This window comes from Anopheles moucheti, chromosome 3, assembly GCF_943734755.1.
Source record: "Anopheles moucheti chromosome 3, idAnoMoucSN_F20_07, whole genome shotgun sequence".
In the NCBI taxonomy this organism is placed as follows: domain Eukaryota; kingdom Metazoa; phylum Arthropoda; class Insecta; order Diptera; family Culicidae; genus Anopheles; species Anopheles moucheti.
In genome coordinates, this window is record NC_069141.1 from 83,714,468 (window position 1) to 83,727,819 (window position 13,352).

The 13,352-nt window shown below is 47.3% G+C and overlaps 2 protein-coding genes across 4 annotated transcripts; one reads left to right on the forward strand and one right to left on the reverse strand.

The window, feature by feature from the left end:
• The first annotated feature begins 517 nt into the window (after positions 1 to 517).
• On the forward strand, positions 518 to 4,942 carry LOC128303758 (uncharacterized). The gene is made up of 2 exons (XM_053040816.1): positions 518 to 568; positions 648 to 4,942. The coding sequence occupies exons 1-2, from the start codon at positions 518 to 520 to the stop codon at positions 4,857 to 4,859; spliced, it is 4,263 nt and encodes a 1,420-aa protein (XP_052896776.1). The 3' UTR covers positions 4,860 to 4,942.
• A 449-nt stretch (positions 4,943 to 5,391) lies between these two features.
• LOC128301723 (ribosome biogenesis protein BOP1 homolog) lies at positions 5,392 to 8,570 on the reverse strand. 3 transcript variants are annotated; one of them, XM_053038327.1, is made up of 6 exons: positions 8,374 to 8,570; positions 8,196 to 8,281; positions 6,727 to 8,165; positions 6,161 to 6,648; positions 5,789 to 6,084; positions 5,392 to 5,707 (listed from the first exon to the last, which is right to left on the reverse strand). In XM_053038327.1, the coding sequence occupies exons 1-6, from the start codon at positions 8,509 to 8,511 to the stop codon at positions 5,554 to 5,556; spliced, it is 2,601 nt and encodes an 866-aa protein (XP_052894287.1). In that variant the 5' UTR covers positions 8,512 to 8,570; the 3' UTR covers positions 5,392 to 5,553. The 3 variants fall into 3 exon arrangements, with proteins under 3 accessions (XP_052894287.1, XP_052894288.1, XP_052894286.1); XM_053038328.1 differs by having other exon boundaries at positions 6,727 to 8,072; positions 8,163 to 8,281; XM_053038326.1 differs by having other exon boundaries at positions 6,727 to 8,281.
• Between the last annotated feature and the right edge of the window lie 4,782 nt (positions 8,571 to 13,352).

A 13,352-nucleotide genomic window follows, 5' to 3' on the forward strand; every position in this document is an offset into this window, starting at 1 on the left:
AAATACACCAACATTGTATTTATTTGCCTCTTTGGATCAGTTAAATCAATTTCAATTTAAAAATTAACAAACAAATTTATCATGCATCTGAAACCTGTTGCATTTGGTTTGGTGCGCAAACAATAAACGTCATTGGCGTACCCCTCGGTCCGTCACGGATGCAAACAAATAAAATAAAACACAACTGTCACTTGAAGTTTGTTTTGAGGCGAAGGTGGCAAAAACAATCGTGAATTGTTTATCTGGGTGCAAAGAAAGTGCGTGCGTGTAGAAAACTTTATTCTTTGAAATACATCAAGTGATCATTACGATTGCCGGAGAAGGCAAACACACAGTTCCCGCAGCTGACAGTGATTCGTCTCGAAATGGTTAGTTACCGATTTATGCCGCGTTAATGTATACAGTGAAACAGCATTAAAAACACCGCCATGAGAACATTCTGATGGGACGTCAACGATAGAGCGGATGTCCTGTTGTGTGTGCGTTTATTGGGAACAATTCGAGCATCAGTCCGAAAATGGATATTTTTCAAAACCAATGTAGCGAAAGCTTGGGCTTTGATTCGATGGTAAGTAGGCTGCGACAGTGTTCCAACCGTGACACCAACAACAATGACGGCAAACATTTAACGCTATTACTGCTATTAGCTTTCAGCGAATCATCTAAACTCACCGCTGCACGATTCACCGGGTTCACCGAGTCAGCTCAACTACGCACCCTCGTCACCCTATTTTGCGTCAATCTCGCAGCAACTGACCGTTGGCCACACCAGCGGACCGAACGATGTCATTCTGCCGAGCATATTCGTGAAGATTCCCACCCAAATCAACCAGCAGTACCAGCAGGAGAATCGTTTGCGAACCCACCACGGCACATCGAACGAAATCAAGAGCGAAGAACGGTCGGAACCGATCAAGAGCGAAATAGCAGACACACGGGTAAAGCTAGCCAGCATTAACAGCTCCGAACGGTTGCCGGATGTGATCGATAGCTATCTGAATGACACGGCACTAGACGTGGGAACGCAACCCCAGGAAACACCGATACTGCTGTGCCAATACTGTCCGTTTGCGACACTCTCGGAGACGCGTCTGAACGACCATCGGCGAGAGCGACATCCGGCGCGTGTAACAACTCCAGCGGACCAACTTGCCTGCCCGGTGTGTGAGAACAAATTCCACAAAACACCCGTTCTAAAGCTTCACCTTTCGGAGGACCATGAAATGTTACCGAGCGAAGTGGAAGCGCTTTGCAATCGCGCAACAACAAACCCGGAACAACAACCCAGTATGATCGATAGTCGGCAGTGCGAAATTCCCACCGCAAGAAACGAAACAAATGCGACCGCTACTCAAATGCCACCGACATCGGTTGCACCTGCAGCACACAACAAGAGCCGAATCTACATCAAGAACGTACAGTTGCTTAAAAAGCCGGACGTTATCGCTCAAGAAACGCGGCAAGAAAACGTTTCACAGGGTCAGCAGTTGCTTTCGACCGAACAGGAATCGTCGGCTGTGGCGCACGGTACGCTGCAGGACACACATCAGCTTTCCCTCGGGGATGATATTTTACAGCATGACCAATCGCTAGATATGCCACACACTTCCACCGCTCAACTGCAACCATCGGCCGGCAGTGGGAATAAAATATTTATTCGCAACGTGTCGCTGCTGCAAAATGTGAACTTTGTTCCATCGGCCGAGAACATCCTTACGAACGGGAGCAAGTACAATGCGCCGTCCTACATGAGCATGGATTGCGCGAACGATGCGTCTTCCTCTATGATGGATCCGCTGAACAATGGTTACAGTTTGGCACAGGTTGCGCCCTCGAGCAACCAGTCCCGGGGTAGTCGCATTTACTTAAAAAATGTTGATATACTTCGAAACCCACTAATATCGTCACTTAACGAGCCGGCACCGAGCTCGAATGCCTCCACACTTGCACCGACCTTTAACGAATCGATCACAAGCAGGGCCAGTAGCTGCGAGAGCATTATCTGTACTTCAACTCCACCAGCATCCATGGAGCAGACGGTTGTGCCCGAATCATCGCTGTCCACTTCGAATGCCAACCTGACACAGTTGGTACCCTCACAGTGCGATCAATCGCTGCTAAATGGAACCGAAGTAAGCTACACGATTGGATCCGCGATGGAAAACGGGACCAGAACGCTACCGCTAACCGTGGATCAGGGTTCGCAAAATTTGCTGATGCTGTTTTCAACCACGCTGGACGGTGGTGCTGGAATCGACGAGTCCAACGTTTCCTACCTGACCGAGAGCACCGGCACCAATGCTGTCCCTAGTGCGCTGATTGGAGCAACGGAGTACGATGCGCATCTGACTGCACCGGCGGTCATCTCTTGCGATGCGTCGCAACAGCAACCACAGCAGAGAAAGAGTAAAATATTTATCAAAAACATTAGCGTACTGAAACAACCGACGATACACCTGAAATCGGTTGACGAGGTGAACTTAATGACGTACGATGAGTTGCAGCTGCAGAATATGCTACCATCCGTCGGCGTGTCCCAAGGGCCAATCGGTGGCAGTAGCATAGCCACAACGACGTTAGTCCAAGACCAGGACGGACATCACGGTGAGCCGCATGACGAGCTAATGGATAGTACGGACAGGATGGATAAACCGTTTGACGAAATAATTGAGCTCGATTGTCAAAGCCATCCTGCACAGGATGACGCTATGGATGGTTATCACGAGTCGGATCTGGGCTATGGAGAACTCGGCGAAGTGTGTGACTTTACCGAAGGGTTCAATGATCGCGATGATCCCGGTGGAGGGCTAGTGGTGGACACGAGCGTATCCGCAACGGATAATGACAGCACCACCAACGGCATGATCGGAGAACCGTCGCATTGTGAGACAATTCCCACCGGCTACACCAACGACATCATTCTGCTGCAGGAAGAGTCGGATACGAATAGGAAAATAACACCAAACCACGACTGGGCATCGATCGGGACCGGTGAACCGTGTCTGGTGCAAGACATTTTGCAGGAACCACTGGACGGTTCGGCAATGCCCGACGAGACGGATGCTGCTGCTATTTGTCCCCGAAGGGAGGAAGAAATGCTTTTTGCTACCACCACCGAAGCGCAAGTGATCAATCTTGATCCTCCCGGTGAGTTCCCATCGGAGGGCGATAGCGAAACGTTCACAGCGCATGTAGTAGATCAACCGTTGCCTGATCAGCAGGTGATCGTTTCGGATAGTTTAACGCCTTCCGAGGAGGAACCGGCGGCATCGATCGTCGCGCGAGAATCCGATCGACCTCGCGCACGCGGTCGTCCAAAGGGCGCAAAGCAGACGGGTATAACGAAGCTGAAGAAACTCTACTCCAATCTTACGGCCGAAGAGGAGGGCCACAAGTGTGACCTGCTGGAATGTGGGGCACGCTTTCGCCAGACGGATCGTCTCGAGTACCACCGAAAGTGTCACATACCGGGCGATAGTGCCAGCGCTATTCGTTGTCCGGAGTGTGGTTCGCTCGAGTTTCGCAACTGGAATACGCTACACACGCATCTGTGGCGAGAGCATGAAATCGACATGGAATTGTATGCGTGTCACTTGTGTAGCTTCAAAACGCCCGTGCTCTGTCGGTTAAACAACACGCACATGAAGATTCACTCGGAGGAGCGCAACTTCAAGTGTGCGATCTGTGGTAAGGCGTTCAAGAACAATAAGCAACTGCGCAACCACAGACGTTGGCATCGAGAACCGCAACAACTGGATGTCCCGGTACCGGTAGACGAGCCGCCGAAACAACCGGAAGAACCGGTAGATACGCCTGTACCGGCCGTTCCTTCGGATGATCCGCCCGAAAGGCAGAAAGCGTCGAAAGCATCCCAGCCAACGATGAAATGTGTCAAGTGTGGTTTACGGTTCGCCGGCAAACGACAGTTGCGTGCGCATATGGACGCCAAACATCCGACCGATGCGGACGAACAGACAGCCGAATGTAGCACCAGCAAGCATCGGTGCCTGCTGTGTGGTATGGTGTTCCGGACGCGCTACCTGCTCCAGGCACACTCGGCAAAACATTCGGACGAGAAGCGCTTCAAGTGTGAACACTGCGAGTACACGACGAACGATCACAATGCCTTCCGGAGACACAAGATGCGCCACAGTACGAAGGGTGGCCATATGTACAAGTGTAGCTACTGTGATTACAGCAGCATTCAGAGCACCACCTACAGGAAGCATCTGGAGCGGATGCATGCGGAAGTGGCCTCAGCGCTGTTGTATAAATGTTCCAAGTGTCCGTTTGTGTCGATCAGCGAGACAAAGTATCAGTTGCACCGGACGAAGCACGAAGCGGATGGTACGGATGATCGGCAACAAGAGCACCCGAAAGTGATCGAACCGGATCGTACGATGGAGGAGTGCGACTCTGACCAGCAGCAAAGGCAATGCGAGAGCGTTAACTCGGATGTTGTGATTGTGGAACAGCAGCGTGAACCTGGCGTCATTGATGCACCCCTAATGGACGTGGAATCGACCGGTAGTCTACAGATCATTCAACATCCCATCATTAGGCCGGCAATGTTTGCGAACAATTTCTCCAAGGTCGATAACTTTTACGGTTATCAGCCGCAGCAGCAACATGATCAGTCGATGATCGTGAAGCTTACTGGTGCAACGCCTCTCCGTGGCATGTGTCCACTGCAGGTTTCGGCCGGTAATGTGGTCGGTGGCGCAGTACCATCAGCAAACATTGTTGCTCCTGTGCATCAGTTACCTGAGCAGCAACATCAGCAGCAGCAGCAGCAGCAACATCAGTATGTCCATCTCGGTAGTGCAACAGACGATGTTATTATGAGGGAACTTAACTGAAGCGATGTAGTCCATGCTAGTCAATAACAGGCAGGTTCTCTGTAGCTAATGTGATACGGAAAGATAGACCGCGGTAGAAACCAGTGCCATCCGAACAATTGTTTTTTTGTTCTGTACTTAGGGATGAAGCAACTATCTTTCTTTTTAAGCATAATTTGGATATCCTCTTACTTAATAAAACTTTTTTTGATACGAATTATCCTTGTGCAAGTGTAAAGGAGTGAACTTCTCTGAACAATGAAAGAAGGGTTCAAGTGAAGGCTGAGTTATTGTTTTGTATATGAAAGCAGGTGAAAGAAGTTAATGTTCGTTCTTTCACTTGTTCCGAATTTTTGGATTTGCTATACTTAGAACTGCATACAAGGAGGATCTTACAGTCTCACCACACAAAATCCTACGCCTTAGAGTCGAACTCTCCTATGCGCTGGAAATAGTTCGAGGAAATCCTCCTAAAATGTACAATAATGTAATGTAATAATTCTAGCTTTTATAACCGTAAAGTCGAGTTGCACATCAAATAGAGTACAGTTGACTTAACAATCATTAAAGTTGTTGTTTCATTTTATTGAAGAAATAGAAACAAACCCAGTATGGTTTCGGAATACTTAGTCAAATCAACACCGTTGCCAAAAGGGATGGGAAGTAGAACTGCTTCCAAGAGTCACAATCTCTAGCAGCAGACCGTCGGTGTATTTTACGTGTACAAACGTACCGTATTGTCTGCTCCGGATGAGAAAATCCACGGTTGCGTAGGATGAAACACTGTATCCAACACGGAAAAGTCGTTCACAATTTCATGGTTTTTCAACCGCCTCAGTGGCACAATCAGTGGATTTTGCAACAGATCACTGAAAGGAAGATAAATAACGTCGTGTGTTACGATGTATTCCCTTACACATTCCCCTTACACCGTCCCTCCCGATACTTACTTGTAAACCATGCCGTGAGACACGATCACACTACGATCGTCACCGGCGGATGCAAACAGTGGATAGCGCAGATGGAACGAAACACTTCGTATCGCAGCATTGTGGATTCGTAGTTGCTGATACGGTTTGGTGGACAGATCGAGATCGAACCAGATCAGTCGCTTTTCGTACGTACCGACCAGCAGATTGTCACCCTTCGGATGGATGGCCATGCTGGAGATCCATTTGCAACCGGGGTACAGTTTCTTCAACATCATCTGTTTCACCAGGTCGTACACACGCACGTGCCGCTGGGTCTGTATAGAAAAACAAGACATGAATTATTAGAATGCATTATCTTCCAGATCGGAACTTCACACTTTCATTACGTACCGCCACAAAAAGACACGGTTTAACCGGATGGAACAGAACGCACTGGACCAAACCCTTGCTCTTCGAGAACGGAAGCTGCGATCGCCGTTTGGACAGCTGATGGATCATGACGGAGCGATAGGCCGCATCCGGCATCACGGTAGCGAAGTAATCACCCCGACCATGCCAGGTCACCTGGCGCACCTCGCGGAAGTGCGTGATCACGATCCGTACGCCCAGTTTGTTTTCTTCCTCTGTTGCCTCGCCCCACTGGATCGCGGTCTTGATACGCTCGTTATCAACCGTATCGGATCGGGGTGCCTCCGAAAGCAGGTCATCCGTTTTCTTCACCAGCACGTAATCGCCAACCTTTGGATTGATGAGCAGCACACGTTTCCCACTGGCCACGGCCACCAGCGATATCTTGCTGTTGGGGCACCACGCTACTGATCGCACAATGTCACCGGTCGGTATCGTGCGGATACAACGTGCAGTCGATATTTCCCAAACTGTAAGACGATACGAGCGAAATTAGATAGTAGTTCCACAAATGAACGGACAAGACGTTATGAACAAAACCAACTTACTTTTCACCGTCATATCATCCGACCCGGTCACAAGGTATTCACCCTTCGGTTCCACGCTAATGCAACGGATCATGTTCGTGTGGCCCTTGTAGATTAGGTTCTGAAGCGTCGGGAACGGTTGCAAGTCGCGCGGTGACGGCAGCTTCGGTATCAGATACTCCGGACCAACAGCGACACGCGTACGTCTGCTGCGCGGACAAAGATACAGATCCAAACACCGCAGAAACCGCTCCTTAACAAATCGCGAGTAGGCCGGTACTTCCCGCAAGCTGTTGAACTTTTGGGGAACGAATTGACGCTTCCGTTTCCAAGGCTCGTTGCTGAGTTTCTTCCACTCGGTCAGCTCCTTCTCATCGAACAGATATTCCGGTGGTGGATTATACGATTCCGCATGTCCCGGGAGTGGCCGTTTCGGGGCAACAACATGATCATGAATGCGACGCATCTCCTCCTTGCCATGGTCAGTCTCCCACAGCATATGGAACTTTGGCGCACGGCGGATCGCTGCCAGTCGACGCTTTTCCGCCATCGTCTTCATCCAACCCATCTTCAGTGCGTGCACATACTTGCCAATCTTTTGCTTTTCCACCTTGCTCGGCAGGAACGAACGCTTACTGTCCGGAATGTTGCGTATCGGCATCTTTTCCATCTCCGACGTGAACCACTCGACGAACGGTTCGTAATCGTTATACTCGGCGTCCGGGTTGCGTCCCGCTATGATGCGCTTGATCAGTCCAACATCGGCATCGGACAGTACCACCTTCTGGCCCGTCTGTGGATCCGTTACCGTACGCCAGAAGTTCGGATCCTCCATGCGCTGCAGGAAATCATCGATCGCATCACCCTTCTTCGCCTTGATGATCTTTTTCGCATCCCAATCGTAACCGATGTGCTTGTACTCGTTGTACCAGTGCATCGGAATGTTACCGACCGTGTTCCGGATATCCTCCTCATCCGATGTATCTCCACCGGCGTACTCATCCTTCTTCTTGCCTCTCTTTTTCGGCAACGCAGGAAACACATTGAGCCCGCGTGTTTTCTTCTCATCCGTACCGAGCACATCTTCAATTCTGCCAAGCTTTGGCTCATCGTCGTCGTCGTCCTGCGGAAGTGGTTCTTCATCCGACTCAATCTCTGTTGCGGGTTTCTTTTTCTTATCTGGTTTAGCTTGTTTTGTTTTCACTTCCTCCTCGACGAACTCTTCATCGCTGCTATCCGCCAACTCTCCCTCATCTTCTTCCGGCGAACTATCACTGTTCACGTCATCAGCCGAATCGGCTTCCTCATCGTCCTCATCATCCTCACCGTCGGCTTCATCATCTTCATCGTTTTCGATTTCTTCCAGCGTTGCGCCTTCATTTTCTTCACCATCATCATCCAACTCCGATTCAAGGCTTTCGAAGCTTAACACCTCATCATCATCATCAGAGGCATATTCTCTATCCGAATCATGGCTTTCGAAGCTTAACACCTCATCATCATCGTCAGAGGCATATTCTCTATCCGAATCGCTGCTATCTTCGCCATCATTGTTGATACTGGCGAGAAGGTTTTCCTACAACAATGGAAAGTCATAATTACCAATATACAACTACAGGACAATGTGCATGTTCGGTATTCAGTGCCTTGGAGTGCCGGCATTCCTACCTCATCCGATTCATAGTCGCTCGCTTCAGAGCTGCCTTCGTTCGATGCATCTGGTTCTTGTTTGGAAACAATCTGTTCTGCCGTTGCTCCAACAATGGAAGCTTTACGTTTCATTGCCTTTTCTTTGTTGGCCACCATTTCACAGTTTAATTAACTACACAAACACCTCACAACTTTACTATCCCAACTGCACCAAATGCGGGCGACTCGCACGTGTTTGGGAAGTTGTTTACGTCTCCTGACAGCTGTCAAATGAATAATGCTATATACGTTATGCGTTACACCATGCGTTACCGGGTATACAGTGCTGTACGACGTAAATGAGGCAGCCTTTTGTAGCTGTGTTGATACTCAATTATTTTTCAATTTATTACCTAATAAAGCTTTAATTACCTTTATATTATGATTTATTCCCTTATTGGCGAACATTAAACAAATATAAACAATTAAATACAAAAGCTAAAGTGAATGCTACATTAAGTTCTTTGCACCTATTAATCAGCTTTGGAGCTGCAAACCGTACTACCGAAATGTTCCGTAAATCAAACTTTCTTGTTAATTAAAATACATAATTCCAATGGTTACTTTATTTAGATTTCCTTGAGTTCAGTTTTTATTTGTGTTACAAAATAAAACAAGCTTTACTGCTTGATGTTCAACATAAAAAAACCTTTAGACTAAATTAGACTGACCCAGTCGAATTGCCGTTTGTACATCTAAGGGTTCCTGCTACGGTTATCCAGTGCCAGCTTTACAATCCATGTTATTGGAAGGAATTCATAACAACACACTAAAAACTAACACCACAAAGCGTGTGCTTCATTCAAGCAGCTGCTTTACGAATGGATCGGAGCGCACTACGATTACCCGGAGGAATCTTCCGCTCTTGCTGCGGAGGGAAATGCAAGCAAATTGGAGAGCGCTGAACAAGGCGGGTTATAAATTTTCCAATTGTTGATGTAAGCCAACACGCGTGTGTTTAACAAAACCGCCGAGAGTGTGCGAGAGTGAAGCAGCAAGGACTGGAAAAAGGGAAAATTTCTCTCACAACTGTGTGTGTGTGCGCTTTTTTCTCTTTAGTTTTTTTTTTCATCAGTAGCTCACACCCATAAGTGGCGCACACATCTTGGGGGCACACACCATCCTGTGTGTGTAGACTTTGCGATGAGAGTTGGCGGCTTTGGTATAGTACGCACCGAGCGATAGAGCATTAACTACAGCTAGGGTAATAAACATTTAAACAAACATTGTATTAAAAAAGGAATAAAACTACGTATTTTTATCAAAGTACATCGATTTGACTGTAGCTTCTTCGATTTTCTTGGAAACTGGGAGCGTAGTGATCGGTCGGTGTGATGATGAGTTGAACGATGTAAATCAAAGAGTGCGAGGATTTTCTTGTGTGTGAACAATACGGAATGTAACGAGCAGCGATTTATTATGAGACCGTGAGAGCAACAAAGTAAATATGAGTGAAAAATATGATGAGCAGGCATTGCAGAATACGCCACACACGCACATACACTGGTGTAATGGTGTAAGATGTTAACTTTCTCACGAAACACACGCACGAGACACGGTTCTTTGTAGACAGTGAAAAAAAGAAAAACAAAATGATCATCCCTGGTGCTCTGAGTGTACGGGGAGGAGCGCGAGAATAAATTACAAGGGAAACCACCTGAAACCCTCCCTCTCCCTATCCCCCTCCTCTCGTTTATGGCGTGAGCGTAATGAAGTGAGGGAGTTTTCCACGAAAAATCCTCTCGCCGCAGCCAGGGCATCACAACGGAGATCGGAGTTAGTATAGTGCCAGCGGACTAGTAAGTAGTGCAGTGGTTAGCAGTTTAAAAATAATTGCACCCTTTATGGACCACCATCAAACGGTACGGTACGGCAGCGTGGTTAAGGTGATTAAGCAGTAGTGATAGAAAGGAATTATGTCTAGATGTGGATGAGTGCGGTACGTTTGATGCTATCGTTCCCGACACATTGCCTCGGCACGGTTGTTGGAGCTGTCAAAAAAAAAGTAGCGGAAGACCCTCTTCTGCAAGGGCGCTGGGAAGAACCCTAAAGAAATGAAAGAAAAAATGCAAAGAAACTCTCCAGTCAGTGAATGTCGAAGCGGGGGAATAAATTTCTAGCGAGAGCGAGTGTAATCTAAAACAGAGCAGTTGAGAATCGTTAGAGAGAGACAGAGAGCAAAAAGCAGCAAAGGAAAGAAAACGCGTGGAAATGTTCGCTCCCTCCCCCAAACACGACGGGAGTAACTTCTGTGATGGAGACGGTAGTGTTTTTCAACCTTCTGCATGTGGTATGCTCCATACACAGACGCCCAATCTGTATGAGTTTGTGTGAGTGCGTGAGATTGTGTTATTATTATATGTTCCCGCCCACCCTTCACTTCTTCACGCTGTACCACTGTATGCGTGTATGCGAACCAGCACGAAGCGTGTGTGTGTGCGTGTGGTGTAGTTAACGCCATATTGGTTTTTGTTTCACCCCACGGAAACGAATAGAAATTGGGCGCTCGCACAAGTTTTGGTAAAATTTGCGTGAAAAACTTCCTCATACAAAGTGCTGATCCAGTGGGGGGTACTCTGGGTGGTTTTGTTTATTGTTGTTCGCACTAGCCTTCACAGATGCTAGTTTTCTTTGTGCGGTGAATGGCGATAAACGGTGGTACACGTGCAAAATCACATTCCCTATCGTTTGCGGGGGACAGTGCTGGTGCTTCTGGTGTGTGTGTGTGTTCCAGGGAGCAAGGAGAAGGTTTCCATTTGGCCAGATCGGAAAGAAAGTGATTCCGTATCCCGTGTACTCCTTGTTCCGTATTTCGTCAAGGAAAATGTAACGCAAAAACTGGTGCGTTACATACGGTTCTTCGTGCAGGGTACATACGGTTTCCACTACGATAGATGGTCGGTGTATCGGTTACATAGCTTCATTGTTCCATTCCGTAGTGTGTGGGTTGAAGTGAGTTTGTGGTTTTTTTTGTGTTGTCTTGAAGCTATTGTGGAAAGGTGGAAAGATCATTGCCAAAGCATGGAATAATGCGAATTCTACAACACTCCTCACATTCCATGCACATCTCCATTATTTTCCACAATGGGGGTGGTGTGATTTTGTGAATCGTCTCGTATTAAATCATGCCGTTACATCTGTGTTGAAGTGATTGGCCATCTAGTCCAGTTGGTGTGGTTTCGCATCTCATTCGCGTACACTGTAGGATGTAAAGTGTATTTTGCTTTCTCCAACATAATACACTTCAACCAATCTGGCCAAACTTCGGCGTAACTTGACTCAACGTTACAGCGAACGATAAATTCCTTCAGACCTTAAGTTCATGCCTTAAGTTAGGCGTATCTCCTTACGCCGGATAAATGTTCAGGAATCGGGAAGTCCTTGGTGTATGGGTGCATGTGTGTATGTGCAGTGTTACATCTACTTGCGTGGGTTTGTACTGTCAGCTCGCAAAGAAACCAGTGGCGAAGAATATTAGGATCGGAGGATTTTCTTCCCTTTTGTTACAACCGACCAGATGAACCAACAGAAATGAAAGATGAGGACGATAATGGTAATCGTTGGCCCCAGAGCAGAACTTACACAAGGCGGACACGCACCAGTAAACAAGGGGCCGCATCATCATGGCATCCTCTTATCAGCCACGCTGCTGATGTGAAAGGTTTTGTGGTGTGGCTTTGCTGGGGGTTGACGCTATTAGGACATATGCACTAAAGGCGAACAAATACAACAACAATAATATTGTGTTTGCGTGTGTGTGTGTGGGAGAGATAGAGAGAACGAGAAAAGTGCTACAAATGGTGAAAAGGGAAAAGAGATAGAGAGAGAAAGTTATCGAGATAGTACAGTATCCATGGATTACTATGGTAGTTTGATGGAGCAAACAATCGCCGAAAAATTTTACAACGATTTCTTTTTTATTGTTCCACTATTATTATGCGTGTGTGCGTATGCTATACGACTGTCAGAGGGGAATGGGTGGGGAGAGAACGAAGATCTTAAAAATAGAGAGAGAAATGTCGAAAGAAAAGCTGCTGAAAATGAGAATGAGATAGCGAAAAAAAGGTTGGAAAGCGACAGAAAAAGATAACGAGCGAGCGAGCTAGAGAGCATATACAAGGGATGAATCAATCTAGCAAGTATGTGTGTGTGCGTTTGTGTGTATGTAAAGCATGTTAAAACAGGATAATCGCTGGGACAAGAGCCAGGACAAAATTTTGATGCAAGGCCTACTGACCCACAAGCACCTCACGTGAAATAGTGCCCACTGGTTTGGTAGGGTGGTATTTGTATTCCCCCTTCCATAACACTACTTTATGTTGACTTCAGCATCAGCCACTCATTTCAGCGCTTCAATGCTGCTGTACGGTTGAACCGGAAATGTATTGAGCCTCATCTTCGGCGGCTAGCATTCTTATCAGTTGTGGCCATCAGGGTTTGCGGTTACAGCAAGATAGATAAGATAGGCCTTTCCTTTCAAACAGTAGTGCTCTTGATGATGTTCTTTAAAGTGAATTTATATATGTGTGTGTGTGTGTGAATAAGTGTATCACTATTCTTTTTTTCATGTTATTCATCCCCTGTTCGCAGATCAGATCAGTGGCAAGAGTTTAAACCTGTTAGAACATAGAACCTAGTGCAACATACTTTTACACTCAGTGGCTTATCGGTGAATCGGCGCTCAAGTGCGTGTGTGTGTGCGTGTGACCGTGTGCAGTTTTTTTCCCTTTATCTGGTGACCTGATATCAATCCTTGATCGGTGGTGCTAGGAAGCGACATTGTGATTTACCAGCGTACATCGATCATAGCGTGCCGAAAACGGGCGCGTTCCGATATGCTTTTCGTTCCGGTCTAACGTCAACGCCACCGTGTCCGAGCATATCACCCACACACGCACACATACACAGATACATAGTTCATCGATTAAGTTACCAGGGCTTTACCTTGGCTTGGCGAT

What these genes read in the sequence shown, in the direction of transcription:
- LOC128303758 (XM_053040816.1), top strand. Translation starts at nt 518, where the DNA reads ATGGATATTTTTCAAAACCAATGTAGCGAAAGCTTGGGCTTTGATTCG. An exon ending in GCTTGGGCTTTGATTCGATG is followed by an intron (nt 569 to 647) that starts GTAAGTAGGCTG and finishes TACTGCTATTAG; the next exon opens with CTTTCAGCGAATCATCTAAA.
- LOC128301723 (XM_053038326.1), bottom strand. Translation starts at nt 8,511, where the DNA reads ATGGTGGCCAACAAAGAAAAGGCAATGAAACGTAAAGCTTCCATTGTT. An exon ending in GCGACTATGAATCGGATGAG is followed by an intron (nt 8,282 to 8,373) that starts GTAGGAATGCCG and finishes CCATTGTTGTAG; the next exon opens with GAAAACCTTCTCGCCAGTAT. An exon ending in AACCGTGTCTTTTTGTGGCG is followed by an intron (nt 6,085 to 6,160) that starts GTACGTAATGAA and finishes TTTTCTATACAG; the next exon opens with ACCCAGCGGCACGTGCGTGT.